This window comes from Eleutherodactylus coqui, chromosome 13, assembly GCF_035609145.1.
Source record: "Eleutherodactylus coqui strain aEleCoq1 chromosome 13, aEleCoq1.hap1, whole genome shotgun sequence".
In the NCBI taxonomy this organism is placed as follows: domain Eukaryota; kingdom Metazoa; phylum Chordata; class Amphibia; order Anura; family Eleutherodactylidae; genus Eleutherodactylus; species Eleutherodactylus coqui.
The window spans coordinates 49599616-49626459 of record NC_089849.1 but is presented as its reverse complement, the minus strand read 5'-3'; the positions used below and the strand labels follow the sequence as shown (position 1 = coordinate 49626459).

Below are 26844 nucleotides of genomic sequence, written 5' to 3'. Positions count from 1 at the left end.
CTTACTGTTGCTTGCAGAAAGAATTCCTTAAACTTTTTGTAATACTTCTCCAAAATTTCCAAAGACCATTCCATAGTGTCCATTTCATGCAACTGATTTTCACCATCTCCGTCTAGCCAGCAGCTGAGCTGTGGGTGCAAACGTGGCGTTAAAGGGCATGGTTAGAAAAACGTGGCTGCTTTTTTCCAAATATGGGTCAACATGTTGTACAGGATATTGTTACTCAGACCCATTCATCTTTAAGGGGTTGTGCCAAGAGTATAACTTTTGTTCATTGGCATATGGGCATAATGTACTATTGGCATATGTACATCACAGAGTGGGGTGCTGTTCAGTATAGGTGGCTTTACATGTATTAAGAGAGATTCCTGTTCTGGTAGAGCTGCTGTCTTGGTAATATTGGATGGCCATTCATGTGAATCAGCTGTTTGCCCAAGACCCCACATTCGGGGAGGGGTTGTGCATCTTGACAGAACCCCTTTAATGGTGCTGAGCTGCACTACCAGACCCATGGCCAGTTGTGGCGCTGTTCCCCAAGAAAAATAGGCTTATTTTCAGGACTTGCAACCTAGAAGAAGCCAGTGGGCAGTCATGTGCCATACACTGTGTACATGACTACTTAGCCAGTCACAGGATGCAGTGACTATGGAAGAATTACCACTGAAGCCTGTGATTTTCTGAGTGGTGTCGTGCACAATGAATGACATGTGACCTCACATTGGCCTCTTCTTGAAAAGATGGGGAGTCCCTGGAGTAAGTGAGTATATTTTTTCTTTATTTTACACTATTTAAACCTGTAAATTTTTTCTAAGTCACGGAACATCCCTTTAAATGTGGAGCAGGTACATTATTATGGTATTAACTATTTAAATGCATTTATATTGATAGTTCCTTCAATTGGTCATTATACAACATAATCATAATTCCATTTATCAAAATATTTCAAGGCTAATTCTAAGAATTTTTACTTTTCTTTCTTTCTTTTTTTTAAAAAAGGAAGCTGTCATCAACTATGAGCACCATAAATAAGAAGTTTGTATCAAAGTTGTTTTGGAGGGGATGCCTCATGGCAAGCATAGAAGTCCAATTGGTGGCAGTCCAACTTCTGTAACCTCGGAGGCAGGAGTGTAGCTAAATGGGCTCATGGGCCCGAGTGCAAAAGTTTATCTTGGCCCCCCCAACTTCTCTAAACCCACTTAGGATAAGTCACCCATAGGCTATAATTGGATGACCATACATCACTGGAAAAAAATCAATAGAAGATGAAGTGACAGCTGTTTCCTGCATCCTCCTTACCACTTCTTTCTAGCAATCTGCTGGCATCACAGTTTTTGGACTCTCATCTACTGGTATATCCTAGTGACAAGCCTTCAATATCTGATATGGATGAAATTTGTATCTTGTAGTCCTTCCATTGCCTATTATCATATTTTTAGCTTTGTGCCGAAATGACTGCACTGCACTGAAATGTCAAATGCTGGCTTCAAAAGGAAACTGTCAGGAACTACAAGTACCTTAAACTAAGTTATGGTGCTCATAGTTTAGGTGATGTGGAGTCTAGGGATCTCTTTTCGTACCTAACTCTTCCCCTGTTCCTGCGGTGCCAAGTTTTCTTTGGTTTTTCATTCACTGGTGATATTTCTGTTACTTACTTTACGTATATTTACCTGGTTAAATTGTTTTTCTAACTCCTGGATCTTCAACATTGACTCCAAAAGTTCCAGTCTGCGGTTGGACTTCGTGACTAGAGCATGCACTCGTTCTTCCAAGTGGTTGTACATCTGCACAGCTGACTCCACTGCACTCCTAAAAGATTAATAAGGAATAACTATTTCACTGGTGACCCTTCTACTAAATGTGCATATCTATCATATATACTTATTTTAAAGGGTTATCTGGCTACCACTTGTTCTCCTATCATCTGCATTCACATCCTGAGCGCCATGATGCTAGGAGTTCGGGAATGTGACTGTGGCATTGAATGTCAATGCCAAGTAGTATACTTCAGTTTATTGTTTTAATGCAGTCCAGTAACTGAATAACCCATTTAACCCCTTGAGTGGCACGCCCGGAGAATTTCCGGGGACGAGCTCCACTGCTCATAGCAACATAGCCCGGAAGATTTCCGGGCTATGTATCACAATGGGAGCTGCAGAGCACAATGCCACAAGCTGTGACAGTGTGCTCTGCCTGCACAGACCCACACAGAGCAGTGCAAGGGCTTTGAAAAACCAGCAGAAGGTATTGCCGACATGTCGGCAATGTCCTGCTTTGTTTACAGGTTGCCATAGAGACCATCGGCTTGTCAGAAGCAAGCCGATGGTCTCTGTGGCAGGGAGAGCTGGTTGTTAGCTGTCAGAGGACAGCTAGGTACTAGCTCTTACAGCAGAGATCAGAGAAAACCTCCGATCTCTGCTGTGTTAACCCTTTACATGCTGCAGTCTATGTGACTGCAGCATGTAAAGGGCTGTCACTGCAGCATGTAAAGGGCTGTCACCATCGGACCCCCGGAATGTGATCAGGGGGTCCTGATGGGTCCCTGTGGAAGTCCCCTAAAGGGACAAAAAAAAAAAAAAAGTAAAAAAAAAAAAAAAAAAAAAAAAGTTAAAAAATTATTTAAAAAATTAAAAAAAACACTTGTCTCCCTTTACTTTGTAAAAATCAAAAATACAATCACACATGTGGTATCCGTGTGCGTCGTAATGACCCAGAGAAGGAAGTTAATACATTATTTAACCCCTTAATGACATGGCCCCTTTTTTTCTTTTTTCCCCATTTCTTTTTTTCCTCCCCCCTGTTTAAAAAATCACAACTTGTCCCGCAAAAAACAAGCCCTCATATGGCCATGTCAATGGAAAAATGAAAAAGTTATGGCTCTTGAGACGCAACTGCAAAACTAGTTGAAATTCAATGATTAGACCATTTTAAAAAACCTGCCCTGGTGGGCACGACAGGGTGGTAGGAAACCTGCCACTCAAGGGGTTAAAGCCATATGCACATGGCAAAGTCTGTAAGCAGCACATGGAGCCATAAGCAGTCTGTATTCCAATTGAGGCTGTGAGACAGGAAGGGTATCCTTTCTCCTTAGGGAGAGCATTTAGTATCTAGTAGCTATGAGGAGACTTATAAGGCCATGCATGCTCCTCTGGGAAATTTATGCAAATCGAAAGATGGAACAATGCCTCTACAGCGACATCTATTAAGATCCATTTACACGTGAAGATGATTGCTCAAAATTCATTTAAAAGATAGGGAGAAAGGTGGTCTGTTCTCTGCATACAGTCCCTTTTTCTGCAGCGGGGCTGCAAGCTGAATACAATGTAATCAACACTCCCCATGGAGAACATAGCATGCAGTCCCTGCTATCAGATGGATTTTATGCTCACCTAGAAATTATCGTTCAGCCAAAGAGTGAAAGATGGGAGCATTTACATACATTGATTATTGATCAAATTATGACTTTTGAGCAACTTTTGAGCAATAATCGTTGAGTGTAAATGGGGCTTTAGAAGGCAGCATTCCTGCAAGTCAATGTGTGACCTTTTCACAAGTCTTTAGAGGCATTGTTCCATCTTCACATTTGCATAAATTTCCAAGAGGCTGTGAGATAATGACCTCCATCTGCCTCCAACATAATCTGCCCAGTCAGGTCCATAGCTTTCTAAGGGTACCATGTTATGGAGTAGTACAACACAGACCCCTAATATGGCCCTCCATACGAGGTGTAATTCTCACACATCCACATCAATCATGTAGCAAAGAATTGCATGCCGTCTGACCCATTATCTTATTGTTTGAAATCCTTTAATGGGATTGCTTTAGTAATAATATGGTAATTTATAACAGTCTACTAATAATAACCTTTAGTCCAACATAGTCCACAAGGTTTTCAATTAGGGCTCATGCACTTAGCCATATTGTACAGAGCCATAACATGGCACACCGAAGTCTATGGGGCTGCATTGTACCTCTGTATGCCTCCAATTTCATACTAAACCCCGTCGTTTTACAGTAATACATAATTAGTAGCGTAAGGAGGCACAATATGGTGGAACAGAGAGTGTCAATGACTCCATAGTAAAGGAACAGCATGAGGCTCATAAAGAGGTTCACTGCGGCACAATAAGTATAGCAGAAATAACTAACCATATAGTCTGTTACAGTTCAGCCCCAAATGCTTATTTAGTAGCTTGCAGCTGTGTATATACTTGCCTATAACTCATGCATTTCATCCATATGCACAGAAAGCTCGGAGAACACTATGTTGCAAAATGCATTTCATAATTGGTTATTTCAGCCCTATTTATGGTCTGACGGAGAACGCCAGTATTTATCTGCAGGTCTCTGTACTACTACCATTAGCTAGCAGGCACCATCCTTCTCTACACAAAGTATATGCTGACCTTTAATGTGAATGTTGTGATCTGGATTGATTTGCCTAATTGTCCTTTCTTTACATCCAAGGACTCCAGTCTTGTTTTATTATCGCTTTTAAGTACATAATGTAGAATTTTATGGATTCTCCTTTTCTATGGCTCATGAATACTGCACATCTGCCAACCTTGTAAACCGCCATAAACCTCTCGATGAAGATTTCCAGACTGAATTCTAATGTTCTTTGGTTTTTGAGACATTATACAGTAAGAATATTTACTTCATTTTGTGCATATATCCAAAGGAAAAAGCACTTGCGTCACGATTGTAACCCAGTCCATTTTTTAAAGGTTTAATAACTTTTCTATTGTCTTTCTCGTATAGCATATCTGCTAACAGTCCGATTTTTCATAGGACTATCCATTAATTCATCCCCTCAAAAGATGTGGCTTGTCAAATTTGCACAAAATATAGCGTGTCCTTAAGCAGAGCGGGTGGAAACTAAATGACCCGTGATTTGGTATATAAACCCCATTTTCCGACAACTATATCTGTACGTGTAATGTGGATGAGTGTCCTGGTCTGACGGCGGGTCAACTGATTGGCTATCGCTTATCACATGAGCAGCATTGGCAAATCAGAGAGCAGGTATAGTGCATTAGTAGACTAACACTACCAATCACTGTGGGGATCAGATAGTCTGAAGATTCTCTTGGCCATCTTGGGCGGCCAAAAATGGGATCTGGAACAGGCAGATAAGAGGGATGGCAGAGATCAACTGCAGGTTATATACCCAACTCCGGTCTTGGGATAGAATTTTTCCCAAGAGGGTTGCTTTAGTGCACACCTAATTCAAAAGTCAAAAAGATGGATATCTAAAGAGCAAAGATCAATGATCAGATACATCCATTTCTAATTTCACTGCGTCTAAGAGCAGATAAGGGGGTGCAGAGAAGAGGGGTGCTGGAACAGTAAACACGGGAAATCATTGTTGAAGTGCTGCCTACGGTGAGTGCCTACTACAGCCCTCTAGCATCCGGAATCTGCTGACATCCCAGATTTCATTCTCTTTCCAAAGTATCTTTCTTTTGCATAAAAAACAATAAATTAGGAAATTGGTGCCAGGATCAGAGAAAGAACATGGAGGGGAAACCAATACTTATACACACCCTTATGTCATGGGTGAAATACGCAGCTCTGTAATGGATAGGGCACTCACTGCTATTGCAAGAAGCACCTGCTCTCATTTACATTTTCCGTAGCACAGGCACAAGAAAAAAGGGGAAGCTCGCCAAAATCTTTAGTTTGGGCATCTCTTCACTTTTGGAATAAACAAAAGAAGAACATACTGATACTAAAAGGCCGGAGAATTCTGAAGACATGAAGGCCGGCTTCACATGGGTGTTAGTGTATTTACGCAGCATTTGAGCTATGTATTTGCGCAACGGGCGCTGCATTTTTGGGCGTGTTTTACACATGTAAAAAACACACCAGCATGCTCCCATTGATTTCAACAGGCAATAAGTTTAATATATGTTATTTTCGTGCACATGCAAAATATGATCATGTGAACGAACTGATTAAAATCAATGAGTTCTATTCACTGTGTATTGCACGCGCAAATTTTGCCCACGTAATACGCAGCGCAAATGTGTTAGCGTGAATAAGCCCGCAATGAGCAGTATTTAACACCTAAAAGTCCTCGGTGAGTGTGAACGTCCCTTATTCCAAGTCCTACTAAAAGCTTATCCGTGCTGTGCTGCAGTGCCACCAAGTGGTGGCCGATGGAAACATTTGAAAAAACGTCCTTTTTTCAATTAAATATGCAAAGTATTTGCAAAGGTTCTTAAGTAGAAATGCAAATAGCAAACTGCTAACCAAAGCGGAGGATCGCATGACTTAAAGGGGGTTTATATTGAGGGGATTATGTGATTTGGAAAATCCATTTTCATATACCCCATCAGCGGTTACAAAAAAGTTTCTCTTGCTCTGGAGGATGAGTCCTGCTCTGCTTAAGGCCAATTATGGATTCCGTTATGAGGGAAGGAATACCTAATCCTGTCCAGAATGGATCCATCCCATTGTCATAAACTGCCGAGTTGGGGCTTTAGGGGTAACTTCACCTACTACAGAGGGTTGGGCCGGTGAAACCAGTGGAGCAGCCTTTACTACCAGGACTGAGATCTCCATGTGCACTGGGGCTTGGATGTTGATGGGTCATGGTGGCTTTACTTATGCAGACAGGTAGCAGACTCATCAAGCTGGTTCGGGTCAGGTTACATCCGGTTTGGGACAATGGTGGTCCACCATGAATTCAACTCTTGGCATAGCAGCCCACCACATACTCCTATTAGAAGTCTGCAAAGATGATTTCTTACTTATATTGCTGCTCATAACGGTTTAATAACAAGCATGGAACAAACAGTCGGGCGCAAAATATTCTAAAGACCGTATACGAACCGTGTTCTATATCAAGTTTGTTATAACAAAGCAGTTTGAGTTGTAATGATATTCCCGCAATGTCCCTGATATAGAATGTCTGTCAGCCATTGCACCTGTCCACCAGATCTATCTATCTATCTATCTATCTATCTATCTATCTATCTATCTATCTATCTCATATCTATCTATCTCATATCTATCTATCTCATATCTATCTATCTGTATCTATCTATCTATCTCATATCTATCTATCTATCTATCTATCTATCTATCTATCTATCTATCTATCTATCTCATATCTATCTATCTATCTCATATCTATCTATCTATCTATCTATCTATCTATCTATCTATCTATCCATCTATCTATCTCATATCTATCTATCTATCTATCTATCTCATATCTATCTATCTCATATCTATCTATCTGTATCTATCTATCTATCTATCTATCTCATATCTATCTATCTATCTATCTATCTATCTATCTATCTATCTATCTATCTATCTATCTATCTCATATCTATCTATCTATCTATCTATCTATCTATCCCATATCTATCTATCTATCTCATATCTATCTATCTATCTATCTATCTATCTATCTATCTATCTATCTATCTATCTATCTATCTATCTATCTATCTATCTATCTATCTCATATCTATCTATCTCCATCTATCTATTTATCTATCTATCTATCTATCTATCTATCTATCTATCTATCTATCTATCTATCTATCTATCTATCTATCTCATATCTATCTATCTATCTATCTATCTATCTATCTATCTCCATCTATCTATTTATCTATCTATCTATCTCATATCTATCTATCTCATATCTATCTATCTATCTATCTCATATCTATCTATGTATCTATCTTTCTATCTATCTCCTATCTATCTATCTATCTATGTACAGCGGGTCGGGAAAGTCTTACATTTTTATGTAGCGCCACCACAGAGAAAACAATGAATTACATCTTGTTCATGGGTAGTCTGTGTAAGGGCTTGTTGACGTCTGAATTGAAGGCTCCGTTCGAAGATCTCTACCATTCGGTTTTTACTTTGTCATTATGAGGTTCGGAGTGCACAATGTTGGGGGAAAATTACATTTTTATTTATTTGCGCAAAGCCACAACATAACAAAATGTAAAAAAAAATGTAAGGGACACATTGTATAATATATATATATACACACATATATAATATGTTGTTAGCCAACTAGTCGATCACGACCCTTGGCGATCCCAAAGCTCCCTCCATGTTTTTCGGTTTTGCACTGCTTCTTTCATTTGTCTGATATCCATGCCAGTATCAGCCATCATGTTTTTTGGTGACCAGGTCTTCTATACACACACACACATATATATATATGCCCGACCGCCCCTATCCCAGTTTCAGTCCAGGGTTGTATGCCCAGAACTGACCAAGCGACTATTAACTCTCTCACCTCTTTCGCCCTTAAAGGGACAGGTGATACATAAATCAACTAACAGTGCCTGCTCTGCTGAACCAAAACAGAATGGAGCCTAGCTTTCCCCCTCTACACTATAACGGCCCTGAATGGACCCCATTAAGTATAATGGGGTCTGTCCAGCTGTTGTTATTTTCTCTGGTATTTTCCATGGTGAAATATCCCAGCATGCTGCACCATTTTGTATGAAACTTTAATGGACGCTTCGAACGGAGCCTCCAATTCACATGTCAACAAGCCCTTACACAGACTACCCATGAACACGGTGTAATTCTTTGTTTTCTCTGTGGTGGCGCTGCATAAAAATGTAACACCTGGGATATATCTTTCCATCCAATCTATTTTTATTTTTTTAGAGTAGAAAGCGCTTAATACGCGGTAATGAAAACGCGCTCGGCACCGGGTGGCATTTTAGTATTCACCGCAGTTAGTTCACATCTGGATAACAATAGCATCAATGAAGATATATAGCAGGATGTGAGTTCGGATTCAGATATGTAGGGTCAAATACACCTCAGAAGGATATAGAGCTGCCGGTTCATTAGGAGGAAAGGTAGGCAGATTATTCATCTATTAAGCCCAGTCTATTAACCTCTGATACTGGCAGGGCTTAATAGACGACAATATTTGGCATACCTGGGAGTATTCCCTAGGCTCCGGACTGCCATGTGAACTCATCGGCACCCTGCAGTTATGCCACGAGAGGGTTCAGTAGGGTGTTAGACGAGGACGTCTGGCTGGCTGGATGCACTGTCAACTTTGACAGAAGCATTTTAAGGAATTTTTCACAAAATGAATCCGCTTGGACATTTCAGCATCACAATGTTATCTCTATGGGGCCTGCCTGCTGCTTTAATTCCCACATGGCAATATAGTCCCTCAACCACAGCAACAACACCTTAACCAAATTATTCTGTTACCCCATAAGTGATCTTGGTACAGAAAGGCCAGGCTGGGCCTCTCAAATCTATAAAATGATGCAGACGGGAGCAAATTTGTCGTTTCTGCATCATTTCTCCAACTGTCAATCATACAGGAATTTTATGTATGCCGCTTGGGGTATCTTCCCATATGACAATTGTTACAGTAATGACTGGTCTGTCCGATTCAGATGAATGGAACTGATATTTAGTTGCAGAAACTTGCTGCCAGCATTCCCTACTAATTACAACTGACTGGCAGAGCGGCACACACCCATCAAGTGGCACTGCCAACTGTAGCCAGTTGTTAAGGACACTAATACCTAACAGCTGACTCTCAGTTCTGGTTTTTGGGAGTCAATGTTAGAGTGAAAAGCGAGCGGAGGATTGCCAGAGATCTTTGCTTTGTAGACATGCAAAATGCAACCTAGGAAAAGCTGACTTACTATGCTGGATGCAATTTTTCTTCACTGCTGGCACTTTTCTGATTGGTGTGTGGCCCCACACCCTGCCCAAGTGAACATTGGAATACTTTAGTGACAATTAAAGGAAATGTATCTCCTCTATATTTTTTGTGGCAATTAAAACCAGATATGGAACATTTTCCCTTCCTGATTTGTTTGTATTCACTGATAGTAGATTTTTTTAATTCACATTGTCTGCACATGACTATTGAGGCGGCCATCTTGCCTGAGCTGCAGAGATATGCTTTACAGCAGCTTCATGAGCCGTAAACACAATGGACAGGAGGGGACCTACTGATTTTTGCGGGAGACTGTCCTAGGTATGCTTTGTAACATGTGCAGAGCTTAGTGTGCAGGGAGGGGGAGGAGGTGACCTGTGACCCCAATCTATTGTGAATGGTGGATTCTGTGTTATCTATATAACAAGCCTTTTACCTTTCATAGTAATCTTCCCTGTTTTGAAAATGAGATGACCGCTGAAAAGTTTTCCCAACAGAGCGGTAAGTGTCAGCCTATTAAAAGGCCCAGTGGTCAGTGTGGAAACTGCAGGATATTAGGATTTTTTTTCTTTCTAATGTAAAGCTTCACAAAAAAAAAATTCTTAAAAAAATATGTTTATAATAGAAAATAGATTTTTGTGGTAAAACTGCATACATTGGCCATTGAAAGTAGACAAAGTTTCAATTACGTGCAGCATTAGATCGTGTGTCCTTACCCGTTTGCTCATTGCCATTGTTATGCAAATTAGTCACATGATTTATGTACTGCTTGCTAGGTCTATCTCCCAGGTTGAGAAAAGCCAAAGTAGAAGGGCTTAAACACGGCCAAACATGAATGAATAAAGACAAACATATTGTGAAATGTGGGAATTTTGCTTTAAGAACAAAACTGAACATTTTAGCTCACTGCTCATATGCTGTCCCGAATATTCTCTCAGCTCTGTAATATTAGGTAGACTGCACTCACAAGCGGGCATGTTGTATTACGGGAAGCGTATTAGCAAACTTTTTTTCAGACCTCCTGATTTAGCTCATCAAAGCAACATTTTGTCGCGGGCACACACTGTGAAACACCTGTGATATATAATTTTCCCAGTCTGTAACGATCACTCTCTGCTTCTTCCTCATGGTGTTAAGTGCATCAACCAGTAGTAGGTGTCTATTTTATTAATCGATGCCAGGGTTCTGCAATCCAGGGCTTTTAACATATTTTTTAAAAGAAAGAATTGGTGTCTTTTTGTGTGAGTATTCATAGGATGAAAAATCTACGCTTTCACAGAGGCCATTGCAGCACACAGAATAAACTTACTTGTGAGCTTTGTTGTGTAGAGTGGGTCAAGGTCAACAGAGTCATCTCATTATGATTAGAGGACAGCAGATTTTATGATAGATGACAGCTCTACTGTACTGTGGGACAACAATATATGCAATAGACAAATGTAAGGCTCTATCGCCAACTTCCCTGTCACTCCCAGGTTCACTGAAGCAGGAGCTGTGCTCCAGTTCTTCTTGGAGACGGACACTTTTTTCTGTTTATAAACTTCCATTCAATTTATTTGCCATAGATTCAACATAAAAAGCATATTAATTAGAGATGAGCGAGTATACTCGCTAAGGCACATTACTTGAGCGAGCAGTGCTTTAGCCGAGTATCTCCCCGCTCGTCTCTAAAGATTCGGGGGCCAGCGCGGGTGACAGGGAAGGAGCGGGGGGGGGGGGGGGGGGGGAGGGGGGAGGAGAGAGATCTCCCCTCCGTTCCTCCCCGCTCTCCCCTGCCGCTCCCTGCCGGCTAAGGCACAACTCGCTCGAGTAATGTGCCTTAGCGAGTATACTCGCTCATCTCTAATATTAATATCTGCAGTCATAAAGCTAATTAATGCAGGTCCACCCTGCTGGACAGAAACACAGCGGATGGCCTGTCTGTACAATCTGTATGTTCCTGTATAAGATCACAATGGCCGGCCATTCTGCAATGAGTGCTTTCTGCAGATGTAAAGGAGAGTGCTCATTGTCACTCCCTTACAGGCACTGTTTGTGTGACATCAGCCTGTATTAAAGGGGTTCGAAGGACTTTTACTTGTACTATTAAAGAAGTTGTCTAGTTCCTGGACAATATTTCCCCTATTCCACCAACTGTGCTAAAATAACAAAAGGATCAGTATTTACCCCTCCTCTACCTCCACGGTCCAGTGCTGCAGCCCCGCTGTAGTCCCGGTGTTTGTTGTGGCAGATGATGTCAAGGAAAATCAGCCAATCAAAGGCTACAACATCACTGCCCACTCTCCTGGCATTAGCATTCACATCTGGGGCACCATGCCAGGAGTTTAGAACAGTGACGCTGCAACCTGTCATTGGCAGCAGTGGTTAGGTGCCTTCTGCTGACATCATTGGCCACAAACACTGGGACCACAGTGCGTCTGCAGCGCTGGATCGCAGTTGCAGAGGAGTGGTAAGTAGTGATCCTTTTATTGTTTTACCACAGTTCATGAGATAAGGGGATTTATTGACTGGTAACTGGGCAACCCCTTTAATGACCTATCCTCAAGATATGTCATCAGTAGTTGAGCAGCAGGGGTCTGCTGCTCAGGATCCCCACCCAACAGCTGATCCCTGGTTGTCATTGTAGACAGCACTGGAAGCAGATAGTACTGTCCATATTGCAACATCCCTGTTTGGTACTGTAGTCATAGCTCTTAGTGCACTCAATAGGAGCTGTGCCTGTAGTTCCAAACTGGGCCACTGCAATATTGACAGCGCTATTTACTTCCTGCTGTGAGGGGAGATATTTTTTTTTGGGGGGGGGGGGGACTTGTGATGTGATGCGGATTCTGATTTTGGGGAAGATGTTCTGTTGGAGGCATTTGCAGTGTGAGGGGTGATGTGGTTGTGTTTGGGGGTGATTCGTGATAAGAGGGCAGATATAGTTTTGTGAAATGAAAAATTATGCCAAGAGCAGCTAAAATATGTTTTGCAGCTCTGTAAAATGAAATAATATGACAATATGGCCCTCAACTCACTGATGCTATGTACCCCTGAATGAACGTAACTACAATTCTATACATGGTACATCTGCTTTATGTTTAGCTATGCACTGACACATTAAGCAAGTTGTTTGATTTATAGTTACCTGACATCCTGCGAGCTGTAGAAGCGAGTTGCCTCTTTGCGAAGTCTGGCCAATGTTGTCCCTCCTTCCCGTTGTAAGGAGACTAAACGAGAGTCACTTAACACCACCTTCATAAGCTCCCGGTACTGACCCAATTTCTCCTCTGCTTCCTATGAAGATTCATAATGACATATATATTCAGTAAGTCAGACACGTATCTCACAACTCCGTGTTTAGGAAAAGACAATTACCTTTGAATCCTGCAAAGTGCTGCCTTCACCCAGTTCTTCAATGGCATGCTGAAGTAAGTCGGAGGCCTTCCGGAGGTCTGCTGAGAAAGCATCAAGCTTCTGAAAGACAAAAAGGAAGTTTTCAATGAGAAAAACGAATGACAGATTTGATTAACTGTAGTGCAGCTCTATGCAGAAACAGAACAGTTCTATATGCTATAGAATGGACTGCACCTCCATGCAGCACTGGATGGTTACATCCTCCGAGCATGAGAAGATAGGAAACCAAGGCGCATGAGGATAAAATATGCAAAACAAGAAGAGAGAAAGAGAAAGAAAGTTTGTAAGATGCTTTTTTTTTACTTTTGAGAGTTTGGATGGGCCATACATTTCCCTGCCGTCCATTGCAGGGGAGATTTTGTATAACATGATGACTAATCAAATGTAGCGGTAATGTTTATTTAGGGCACAACCACAATGCCCTCCACGGACGTCACCAAAATGTCAGACAAAGATGTAATAATGTCCGCAATGGACAAATCTATGAATGGATTACATCACTGAAACTTGAGAAACACAAAATACAGGACAGGGAACGCTCTACCGAACTGACTACAGCTTGGAGGAGCCTGCCTAAAAGCAGTATTATCATCCCGACAGGGATGACCCACATCTCGAACATAGAAGACCTAGTCTGTCCCTAGATAGAGGATAGGGAAGGCGAATAAGCCCCATACTAAGAGTATCACCACTAGTAATTAGCTGCAGGCCACCAATGCCATACCAGACACCTCTCAGGCAGGAGAATAACCAGCACCCATCTATAGGCGGGCCCAGAATAAATACACTTCTGTTATGGCTGATTGGTGAACTAAGGAATCACCTCCCTATCCGCCAATCAATCCATGCACCACAGGACTTATTGAAGCATGGAAGTGGAGGAAAGGAACATCAAATACTGAAGGATTCAAGGGACCTTCTTCAGTGACAGGAAACACCGAAGGATGTACATTGCAGACTTAGTCGATCAGTATTAACTGGAATATACGGACAAATGCTCTGCTGGTTCATAGAGGGGGTTCCTTAGTGGGGGATGTCCATACAGATGTGTCCTTTCTTACCTTTATTTTTGACTGGATATAATCCGATATGTGTGTCATGAGATAACCAACTCTTCAAGATTACAAGATACTCTACCACAAGCTCTCTATCCTATATGTGTCCATTGTGGCCACCCAGTGGTTGTGTTGTGCACTGCAAGACTCAAAGGTTTTGCTAGAATCTTGTGCTAATCTTTACAATTCATTTAATCAGAAATTGCAATCCCTAACAAAATGGGTGTATAAGAGCGGACACACCTGTATGCCGTGATAGCTTAAAAGGCCTGCACATATATATATGAATACACGCAGTATAAATTTAATTTAGTCATTTTCCCACTGAGCATTGAGCAGAAGAACCGTGCAGGTTATCCTCCTTATTACAAGATGCCAATGCACAATTTTGTATATCTGCACTTACAAGTTTGTGCTTATGTGAGATCACACAGAAACTAACATAATGAGGCTACTGAGATTTGAGAACATGTACGGCAGCGCATGTAAATCCACTATAACAAGCATATTGCTGACAGCCGTCTTACTAATCAAGTTCTTGACATAGACTCAAGAGAGACTTAATGCAGAATTCAAGACATACTGTAAGATGCGACATAAGTTGCTAAAATAAAAAAAAACTAAGCCGCAACTTATTTATTGTAAGCAGGCAGTGGCACCTGATAAAATTGGACCCACTCGCTGTGGCAGTAGGGGTACGTGCCTCCTAGGTCCCAGGTCAGCTGTCCAATGTCGACATGTCTGCCTAGAGATTTCAATGAAGTCAATACTTCCACCTACAGATGCAAACATTCAGAAAGGACAGAAACCTTGTCAGAGTAAGATAACTTTAATATATTTGTTATTACATATATATATTGACTACAACCAAGGAACTTCAAAGTGGCTTCAAATGGTTGAATGAGATTTTAAAAAAAGTTTGCTTTAAGAAACAGCACTACTTATTTCCATGGGTTGTATCAGGTAATGCACCTCAGCACCAATCAACTAACAGCCTATTTCTAAATGTATCTGATTGTAATGCAAAGCTACAGAAGGGAGGGACAAAATAGGAACAATAAGGACTTACCTGTAGTCCGGGCATCCTGTCCAGCTGTGGAGCAGCTTCCTTCTCTACAAGAATGACAGTGCTCTGGATAGAACCAGGAGAGGAAGCCTGAAGAGTGAAGTAAGATGGTCAGAATGACATTACAAGGAATTGGTGTATTGACTGGTGCATGGTTGAGGCATCAGTGTAGTGACATGAACAGGGTGGAGGCATCAGTATAGTGAATGATACAGGGTGGAGGCAAAGAATCATGGAATGGTACAGTTGGAAGGGACCTCCAGGGTCATCTGGTCCAACCCCCTGCTCAGTGCAGGATTCACTAAATCACCCAGACTGATATTTGTCCAGCCTTTGTTTGAACACTTCCATTGAAGGAGAACTAGCCACCTCCTGTGGTAACCTGTTCCACTCATTGACCACCCTCACTGTCAGAAAGTTTTTTCTAATATCTAATTTGTGTCTCCTCCCTTTCAGTTTCATCCCATTGCTTCTAGTCTTTCCTTGTACAAATGAGAATAGGGCTGATCCCTCTGCACTGTGACAGCCCTTCAGATATTTGTAGACGGCTATTAAGCCTCCTCTCAGCCTTCTTTTTTGCAAGCTAAACATTCCCAGATCCTTTAACTGTTCTTTATAGGACAGGATTTCACCATCTTGGTAACTCTTCTCTGAACTTGCTCCAGTTTGTCTATGTCTTTTTTAAATTGGGGTGCCCAGAACTGGACACAGTATTCCAGATGAGGTCTGACTAAGGAAGAGTAGAGGGGGATAATGACTTCACGTGATCTAGACTCTATGCTTCTCTTAATGCATCTCAGAATTGTGTTTGAATTGTGGCTGCTGCATCACATTGTTGACTCATGTTCAGTCTATGATCTATTAGTATACCCAAGTCTTTTTCACATGTGCTGCTGCTTATGCTGCTTAGTCCAATTCCTCCCATTTTGTATGTGCTTTTTTCATTTGTCTTGCCTAGACGTAGGACTTTGCATTTCTCCTTGTTAAATACAATTTTGTTAATCGCCGCCCACTGTTCAAGTTTTTCTAACTCTTTTTTTTAATACTTTCTCTTCCCTAGTGTTAGCTATCCCTCCTAGCTTTGTGTAGTCAGCAAATTTGATCAGTTTCCCATCAATTCCCTCCTCCAGATCATTTATAAAAATGTTGAACAACACTGGGCCTAGGACAGAGCCGTGTGGTCCCACTTGATACATTCTTCCACTTGGATGTGCAGCCATTTATGACCACTCTTTGAGTACAATCACTCAGTTGTGAATCCACCTAACAGTTGCCTTGTCATTCACATATTTGGTCATTTTTTAAAAGTATAATATGAGATACTTTGTAAAATGCTTTACTAAAGTCAAGATCTAATATATCTACCGCATTTCCCTGATCACCTCAGTCAGTGATTCTGTCGTAGAAGGAAATTAGATTTGTCTAGCACGACTTGTTTGTTACAAACCCATACTGGATCTGGTTAATTACTCAATTTTCATCCAAGTACTTGCATATATGCTGTTTAGTAATTTGTTCAAAGATCTTTCCCGGTATAGGAGTCAGGCGCACAGGCCTGTAGTTTCCTGGATCCACCTTCTTCCCTTTTTTGATGATAGGGACAACATTTGCCCTTTTCCAATCTTCTGGGACTTCTCCTGTTCTCCAGGAATTTTCAAAGATTTTGGCAAGTGGTTCAGCAATTACCTCCGCTGCTTCCTTTAGTATCCTAGGATGTAAGTCATCTGGACCTTGAGACTTGAATTCATTTAAGTTAGCTAAGTGTTCCATCACCATCACTGAGGCATCAGTGTAGTGACTGGTACACGGTGGCGGCATCAGTGTACTCACTGGCACAGGGTAGGGGCATCAGTGTACTCACTGGCACAGGGTAGGGGCATCAGTGTAGTGATTGGCACAGGGTGGAGGCATCAGAGTAATGTATGATACAGGGTGGACGCATCAGTGTCATGACTGGTACATGGTGGAGGCATTAGTGTAGTGACTGGCACAGGGTTACTGCATCAATGTAGTGACTGGCACAGGGTGGAGGCATCAGTGTAGTGACTGGCACTGGGTGGAGGCATCAGTGTAGTGACTGGCACAGGGTGGAGGCATCAGTGTAGTGACTGGCACATGGTGGAAGCATTAGTGTAGTGACTGGCACATGGTGGAAGCATCAGTGTAGTGACTGGCACATGGTGGAGGCATCAGTGTAGTGACTGGCAGAGGGTTGAGGCATTAGTGTAGTGACTGGCACAGGGTGGAGGCATCGGTGTCTTGACTGGTACATGGTTGAGGCATTAGTGTAGTGACTGGCAGAGGGTTTATGCATCAGTGTAGTGAATGGCACAGGGCGGAGGCATCAGTGCAGTGACTGATACATGGTTGAGGCATTAGTGTAGTGACTGGCAGAGTGTTGATGCATCAGTGTGGTGACTGGCACATGATGGAGGCATTAGTGTTGTGACTGGTACAGGGTGGAGGCATCAGTGTAGTGACTGGCACAGGGTGGAGGCATCAGTGTAGTGACTAATACATGGTTGAGGCATCAGTGTAGTTACTGGCAGGAGGATGATGCATCAGTGTAGTGACTGGCACATGGTAGAGGCATCAGTGTAGTGACTGGCAGAGGGTCGATGCATCAGTGTAGTGACTGATACATGGTTGAGGCATCAATGTAGTGACTGATACATGGTTGAGGCATCAGTGTAGTTACTGGCAGGGGGATGATGCATTAGTGTAGTGGCCAGCACAGGGTGGAGGCATCAGTGTAGTGACTGGCACAGGGTGGAGGCATCTGTGCAGTGAGTGGCAAAGGGTGGAGGCATCAGTGTAGTGGCCGGCACTGGGTGGAGGCATCAGTGTCGTGAATGGCAGAGGGTTGATGCATCAGTGTAGTGACTGGCACAGGGTGGAGGCATCAGTGTAGTGGCCGGCACAGGGTGGAGGCATCAGTGTAGTGGCCGGCACAGGGTGGAGGCATCAGTGTAGTGGCCGGCACAGGGTGGAGGCATCAGTGTAGTGGCCGGCACAGGGTGGAGGCATCAGTGTAGTGGCCGGCTCACGGTGGAAGTATTGATGTAGTAGTTGGAAAGAAAGATCAGCTTGGTTGCTGCATTCAGGATGGATTGAAGTGGGGAGATTTTAGTGAGGGGAAGACTAATCAGTAATTAATTACAGTATTCAAGATAGAAATGGATAAAGGCAATAATAAGACTTATCACAATTTCCACAGTAAGAAAAGTATAGATTCTGAAGAAATAATTGAGCTGCAGGTGACATTAGCAGCAAGTAATTGAATTAAGGGAATAAAAGGAAAGATCGGAATAAAATATATTGGAACATCTCCCATTTTCTCTTAGATACTATATAAATAGAGAAAAAAATCCCTCATATCCTTTGTATGAAATTAGAGGCACACAGAGGTAAAGTGTGGGCCCATAGACTTCTACGGTATCAGCATCATGTTATGCTTTCATACAACTCCTAATATCGCCGTTTATAAGGCCTAAGGCTGTACTGTCCTTTTTTCTAAACCACAGGAGTTTTCTATTGCTTCTTAAAGACACATCTTGTCTTTACTAGGTTCTGCTCAAACAATGCATGCATGATGCCAACGTGAATGTAAAACAATGTCTTGTGATGAAGAATAAAATCAGTCTATTAAGTTATCCCCATTACATTCTATAAGAAGAGGCGGAGTCCTAGCGCCTCAATCAGTCAAACCAAACAGACAATAGTCTCATCTGATGGAATTATTACGCAGTAATTACCCATCACCATTGCCAGCATGCAATCATTCCTAGACAGGATCAGCCCTATTATCTGCACTGCGGCAGTCATTAAAAGCCTTGGTTTGCAATTAAAAGTAGTCATCCTCAATAAAATACTCTTTTTGTTACTAAAAGGAAGTCTCGCTCATTAATGGATGTCTCCTCCCTTTCTAAAACATGGCCTGTGTTCCTGTATATTGCCAGCAGCAAGTTATGCAAATCAGTGGGATGATAAACTAGACAATTGACAATGAAGTTTGACTTGTAGGTCTACGGGATGGCTTTACTCTCTTGTGCTAAGTGTATTACTTATAGGCAGCATTTTGGGCTTTGGATACAGTTAAAATACTCCAGTCTATATTGGAGGCATACAAAGGTACAATAGGGTTCTATAGACTTCCAATAGTGCCATATTACAGCAACTTCCAGGCTGAAATGAGATATTGAGCATGAGCCTCCTAATACGTTTTCTGCCTTAAAGGGTTGTATCGAGATTAGAAGTTATCTGTGGATATGGAATAATTTGTTGATCGATGGGGGTCACACCTCTGAGACTCTTACCGGTCTCAAGAATGGGGATCCCATGTCCTCACTGCGGGGTTACTGCACCCCTCTGGATTGACTAGGAGACTGAATGGAGCGCTGGTTATGCAAGCACGCTGGTGCTCCATTCGCTTTCCATGGACTGTGGAGATGCAGGTGCCACTTGGGTATTTCAGTCCCATTGAAGTGAATGAAGAGCTGACCGCACATGCTCGGCCAACGCTCCATTCATTCTGAGGTCATTGCAGGTGGAGAAGTGACCACCACAGTGACAGGTAGAGGGGGACATGGGAGTCCCATTCTGAAGATGGGTGGAGATCTCCGCAGACCCCAACTGATCAGCATCCCGTGGAAAGGGCAAAATTTGTAATCTTGGTACAACCCCTCTATCTCCCAACACTCATGTTAAAATTGTAAAACCCTCCAAAAAATTCACCTTTTTTTGTAGATTTTGAACTTATATCTAATATAAATTTATTTAACACAGAACCTAACTGCATTTTTAACCCCTTGGTAACATAACTAATTTTAGCCTTAAGAGCCAGTCACCCGTATCCCCTTTGTGTTCCAGCAGTCATAACGTCTTTATTTGTTTTGTGAATGTAGCTGTATGATACCTTGTATTTTGCAGTATGAGTTTTAGTTTTTACAAGAACCAATTTCGGGTAAACATAACCTGATGAGTAATTTTTTTTTATGTGTCTTACATTTAAGTAGGAACTACCAAAGGTTGATCCAGGGATTATTCTGATTGCTATTATGGAATCGGGAAGGAATTTTCCCCCGAATGGGCTAATTGGCTTCTGCCTCATTGGGGTCTTTTGCCTTCCTCTGGATCAACTAGGGGGTGGAAATAGGTTGAACTAGATGGACATGGTCTTCATTCAGCCTAACATACTATGTGACTATGTTATGGCATTCCCCATTTAGAATAAATACTATATTACCTTTATTCTATGAATCATTACGATTATGACAACACCAAATTCATAGAGGTTTTAGGATGTTTTACTACTTTTGCACAATGTATCCACTTTTTTTTTTACAAAAAAACTTTGATTGGCGCCACATTCCAGGACCAGAGGATTTTTATTTTTCAGTTGACAGATCTGCATCAGGTCTGTTTTTTGTGGGACAACTTGCAGTTTTTATTGCTACCATTTTGAGGTCTGTATGACTTTTTAATTATTCTTTATTCCTATTTTGGAAAAGCGACACAATGAGTATTCAGCTATTTAGTACGTGTTATTATGAATGTGATAAGACCAGTTATGTGTAGTTGTATTTTTTTTCAATATCTAAAGCCTTGTGTATTTTTTTTTCCGTAAAAACGTTTAGATGCCACGGTCAGTGATGACTATAGAATCTCCTGGGTTAAACAGTGTAGAGGAGGGAAAGGCCTCCCATCATTTTACTTATTTTGTGGGAAAAAACCCATAAACGACAATCAGAGAGCAAAAATACTCTGTGATCAATGGGGGTGCGATAGCATAAACAAAAATTCATGTTCCCCTTCCCTGAGACAGGGAGATATACAAGAGAACCACAGATCTTTTCTGCTGCCCCTGGTGTCCCCTCCCTCTTCCCTCTGCAAACACTGACTGCCTAAAATGACAGCTGTAAAGTCAGTATTCCTGACTCCTCTTCAATGGCTGAAGCTCCGGTTCTATAAGGGCAAGGAAATTCCTTTGATTTTGTTTTAAGGCCAAGAATCTTAACATGTCAGTAGCCCTGATAGAACAAGAGCAACAGCCGTTTTAAAGTAGAACACGCTCTGTTTCTCCAAAACTGTAATGTCCCTTTCCTGCAGAATGGGGCTCGTCTGAATAGTGTAGGGAAGTTAAGGGCAGCCACCTACTATTTCAATGCATATGGTTTTTTGTGCAAGACGTTTTTTTGCATTTCTTGTGAATGTATCTACATATAATATATCACTGTAAACAGCACTTCAAAGCAGATATCAGATCCATATTTGGCCTCAGTGGTCATCACTGAATGGTACCACTGTATCAATGTAGATCACAGAGGTGTAATTCGAAGCTCCTGAGTCTTGATGCAAAATATGTAAACTGTCCTTCCACCTATGAAGTGCTAAAGGCTGGTGTCACATGGGTGTAAGCATATTTACATTCTCATATTTGCATGTTGGGCATTGCGTTTTTGTACACATATTTTACTGTTTTTTTGCGTATGCAAGCAAAAAAACATGCAAGCATACTCCCATTAATGTCAATGGCTAATTCAATTAGTTAGATATGTGCTATGTTCATGTGCAAGATGCATAAAAATAGAACATGCTGTGTATTTTTTTAAGAGCTTATTCAGACGTCCGTATATCGGCCAGCTTTTCACACCCAGCCAAAATATGCTGCCCCTCTCTGCAGGAAGAGGAGGCAGGACGGGCCTGGAGCAATGCACTTAGCCCGGCCCCCATCCTGCCCCTCCCATTGCAAACAGTGGTGAGGGGCAAGAGGTGGTGGAGAGGGAGCAAAAGATATTGCGCAATTGCATTTTTTTTCACCCAACTTTACAGTTTTTAACAGTTTCTCAGAACATTATACTGTGTTCCAAGTTATTATGCAAGCTAAATATTAATAGGATTTCGGTAAACTGAGCATTTAGCATTTAGTTTAAAAAAGTGCTATATTTCTCATCTCCTTTTACATGTGAGGCATCAATTGCAGACAGGTTGGTAATTAGATTGCCATGTGATCTTGGTTAAAGAGAAAGTTACTTAAAGATAGTTTTCCACATTGCTAAGTAAGTCACAGTTCTCATGCAATAAGGGGGAGCGGGTAGGGAGAAATACCTTTCTGAAGATAAAAAGCGTGAAATAGTCCAATGTCTTGCAAATAGCATGAAATTAATTGTTGTTTTGTGGAAACTAAAGAAAGATCATTGAACTGTGAAAAGATATGTGAGTGATTTACAGCACAGGTGAATGCGATATGATAAAGGCTCAATTGGAGCTCCTGCACACTGGCGAGGGCGATATCGGGGCATGAAACACCCTTGCAGTCCATCTGAAAAACCCTGGATGTGAGGCGTTTTCAAAAAGAGAGAGGGGCGGAGCTACAGGGTATCTCCTAGAGGGCTCCCCAAGGCCTTCCCCAAGAATGGGTGTCAGAGGGGGCAGGGCTAGAGGGTGGTTCTCATAATGATTCCTCTCTAGCCAAAAGAGTGGGTTGGGCTAGAGGGCAGATTCCTTCACGATCTTCTGCCATTGATTTTAATGAGGCCAACACTGCTGCCTCTGCCCCATTGAAAACAATGGGCAATATGACTAAGATCGCTTCCACATGGATGATTTTTTTCATGCACTTTTGGAGCAATGTGACATCGCTACAAATTGCATGTATGTAAAGCCCATGCTTACCTGTGGGGTTTTCCACATGAGCGATGTTTTGTATGCTGCTACAAAAACTACAAAATCGCGGCATGCTCTATACATTTTTTGTAGCCCATGGTTCCCTATGAAGCCTCCATGTTTATTATAGAATCATAGAATGGTAGAGTTGGAAGGGACCTCCAGAGTCGTTGGGTCCAACCTCCTGCTCAATCACTAAAACATCTCAGACAGATATTTGTCCAGCCTTTGTTTGAACACTTCAATTGAAGGAGAACTCACCACCTCCCATGGAAAACTGTTCCACTCATTGATCACCCTCATTGTCAGAAAGTTTTTTCTAATATCTAGTCTGTGTCTCCTCCCTTTCAGTTTCATTCCATTGCTTTTAGTCTTTCCTTGTGAAAATGAGAATAGGGCTGATCCCTCTGCACTGTGACAGCCCTTCAGATATTTGTAGACAGCTATTAAGTCTCCTCTTAGCCTTCTTTTTTGCAAGCTAAACATCACTCAGATAGATGTGAATCCACCTAACAGTTGCCTTGTCAATCCCATATTTGGTCATTTTTTCAATAAGTATAGTATGAGATACTTTGTCAAATGCTTTACTAAAGTCAAGATAAACAATATCTACCCCATTTCCTTGATCAAACCAGTCAGTGATTTTGTTATAAAATGAAATTAGATTCATCTGGCATGACTTGTTTGTTACAAACCCATGCTGGCTCTGGTTAATTACTCCATTTTTATCCAAGTACTTCCATGCATGCTGTTTAATAATTTGTTCAAAGATCTTTCCCGGTATAGAAGTCAGGCTCACAGGCCTGTAGTTTCCTGAATCCATCTTCTTCCCTTTTTTGAATATAGGGACAATGTTTGCCCTTTTCCAATCTTCTGGGACTTCTCCTGTTCTCCAGGAATTTTTAAAGATTTTGCGAGTGGTTCAGCACTTACCTCTGCTGCTTCCTTTAGTATCCTAGGATGTAATTCATCTGGACCTTGAGACTTGAATTCATTTAAATTAACTAAGTGTTCCCTCTCCATCTCTCTGCTTATAAATAGCCTGGATTCTCTTATTCCCCCAATAACACAAGGAAGATCAGTTGATGTTGCATCTACTTTCTGAGAGAAAACAGATACAAAATAAGAATCTTTGACTTTTCTTTTGCATTTTACATACCCCCCAAATACTTTTTTATTGCTTTTGGCCTCTGTTGCAAGCCTCAATTTATTATCAGCTTTAGCTTTTCTGACACTTGCCCTACAGTTTCGACAGACCGCATTGTATTCTTCTTTAGATATTTTCCCCTCTTTCTATTTGATAAACATATTTTTCTGCCTTTTTAATGTGTACAAGTTCTGTGTTCATCCATCCTGGTCTCTTTAAATGTTTTCCATTCTTCCTTCTTTTAGGGATTGTTAAGGATTATGCTTTGAGAATCTCATTTCGCAATGTTTCCCAACCTTCTTGGACATTTCTGGACTTAAGAACATCCAGCCATTGGATTCTTACTACCCTCTTTCTGAGTCCATTAAAATCTGCCTTCCTGAAATCCAGCCAAAACTTGCGATTTTTGTGCAATGCGATTTTTTTGTTACATTAGAATGTCCTATTGAATTTCTTGCTACAAAATAAACAGGGGGGGTGGGGTGGGGGGGGGCTCAGGTAGCAGCGATACAATGCTACATTTTTCCCAAGAAAAAAGCATCACTGACACTACAAAATCGTGTGTACATAGCCGCGATATTGCAGCTATTTCGTACCAGCGATATGAAAAGATTTGCATGTCTTCCGTATTTTGGAACAACTCCTGGCTTTGGCTTACAAAAAACTGAACATAAAAACTGTTGTGTGAAAGCGCGCTCAAAGAAAGAACATGCTGCAATTTGTTTTCTGCATCGCATCACAACATGGTGCTATGCAGGAAAACATCGCTAGCGTAAATGAACTCATTCAACAGAGTGTGTTTCATATTTGTGTGAGATTTGTGTTTCTCGCAAGGCACAAATTTCGCACAAATTTCTCGCCAATGTGCAGGAGCCCTAAGGCTGCATTCACACAGGCGACTTTGATGCGTGATTTTCTCACAATGAGACAGTGCTACAAATTGCATGTATGTGGAGCCCATGCTTTCCTATGGGTTCTTCCACATGAGGGATGTTTTGTAGCCTGCGACATTGTGAGACTACAAAATCTGCCGGGCCGAAGAAAGAAGATCTGGCCGCGACGGAGGGGAGACCTGCAGCGTCCTGAGAGGTGAGTATAATCGATTTTGAGGCCTCATGTCTGCAGGAAAGGAAGGACCCACTGCAGGATTCTGCATGGGGAATCTGTGCGGGCCCGAATTTCCCCGTGGGCATGAGGCCTTATACTCCGGCCTAAAAACCCTTGCACATACTGTCTGTATTGGAATAACAAACAAACATGTCATGTGTATAATATAGTAATAATATTTTGGGTAACTTAAATGGTACTACTAAAAAATAAAACCCGTGCCACAAAAAAACAAGCCCTCATACAGCCATGTTAGTGGGAAAGTGAAAAAGTTCTGGCTCTTGGAAGGCATTGATGAAAAAAAAAAAATCTGTCCAGTCTTGAAGGAGTTAAGGAACACAATGAAGCTTAGAAAACAAGGGCCGTCGCCCACTACCCCTTCCTTCATTGTTGGAGTCTCATTTCAATAATCTCCTTCTGCAAGGATCCCTTTAACCTCTGTGCAATATTTGTGTCCCATCCCCCCAGCATATCCTGCAATCTAATAAAGTGGTAGGACCAGTATGGAAACTGAATATTCCCAAGCATCGGCACTTTCATATATGAGAGTGTTCATCATGGCGACTGCTGGCCAGACAGGCTGATGGAGGAAGATAATTATTCTACATTTATCATTTAGCAGGGAATTAATAGATGCGGCTTCAATATAAGCCTTTCCATCGTCTATATTTAGATTCACTCCGTACATCATTAAAGAAGCAGTCTAAACTCATTAGAAAGCAGTCTCGCTTTAACAGGCAGCCGACGTTATTACCACCTAATAAACTTTATGGAACCCTCCTGCCTAATGGTACAATTAATCCTCAAATGTCATTTTTGGGATGGGCACTCGGAATCGCAAACATCTCCGCATTAACTGCTTATGCGCTGAAAAGATATTATGTAATGTTAAAAATGTAGAAAGATGGGAAGTTCCAGCTTCTTCTTGGTCTGTAGAAAGGTCGTTAAGTGAGATTGTATAATTGGAGAACTGAGAGTATTGTGGCTCAATCCTCATTGCTAATGGTCTGAATCATATTGCTGCAGCATATTGCAGGGATGAAAATATATCTCGAACCAGCAGGGCATAACCTCTGCTGCCTTTCACCTAGATCCCTATGCATATGCCCATGTTTTGGCTCTGTATATGCCAGGAGTGGTACAGCGTCGTAACAAAGGCACCCATATATGCACATGGGGGCATAACAATCATGGTCGCAAGGGGTTTAACTGCAGCCGGGCCAGGAGGAGTAGGGGAACACGTTGCTGCATGGCACAGCTATTAGAAGCAGCAGGACTTTCACTTAACTGGGATGGATAGGCACAAATGACTGCTCCGGAGTCCATAGCGCAGCGCCGTGCATGCAAGTGGAACAGAAAATAAGGAAGATGGAAGAATACCTCTGCAGCGCCACCTATTGGATGGCAGAATTCCTGCAAATCAATAGCAGACCCTTTATACAGGTCTTTATAACAAGGATTGGGAATTGACGAAAAAACAGAAAACCATATGCAGAAAGGGGGTTTTGCCACTCATCAGTGTGCAGTAGGTTTCTGGTTTGGCTGTTGAGAGGTCTATGACGTGGGTCAGTAAGGATATCCTCTCTCCTTAGGGAAAGCCCTTAGACGGTGTGTGAGTGAGCAGTCCTGAAAAACAATGTCAGACTCTTTGCTGCCATCCAGTAGGGGGCGCTGCAGAGGTATTATTCTATTTTCCTTATTTGCATATTTTCCAGAGGAGCAACATGGC

At 41.8% G+C, this 26844-nt stretch overlaps 1 protein-coding gene across 7 annotated transcripts in view; it reads right to left on the bottom strand.

Annotated features, from left to right (window-relative positions):
• Positions 1-26844, bottom strand: part of KIAA1755 (KIAA1755 ortholog) — a 64199-nt gene that overhangs the window by 23642 nt on the left and 13713 nt on the right. For 6 of the 7 annotated variants that reach the window (XM_066588038.1, XM_066588041.1, XM_066588042.1 and 3 more), the window contains 6 exons: positions 15200-15286; positions 14790-14906; positions 13037-13135; positions 12807-12955; positions 1668-1806; positions 6-128 (listed from right to left, as the gene is read on the bottom strand). In XM_066588038.1, the coding sequence (XP_066444135.1) occupies positions 6-128; positions 1668-1806; positions 12807-12955; positions 13037-13135; positions 14790-14906; positions 15200-15286 (714 nt within the window). The remainder of the gene's footprint in view (positions 1-5; positions 129-1667; positions 1807-12806; positions 12956-13036; positions 13136-14789; positions 14907-15199; positions 15287-26844) is intronic. The other variant, XM_066588045.1, reaches the window with a different exon arrangement.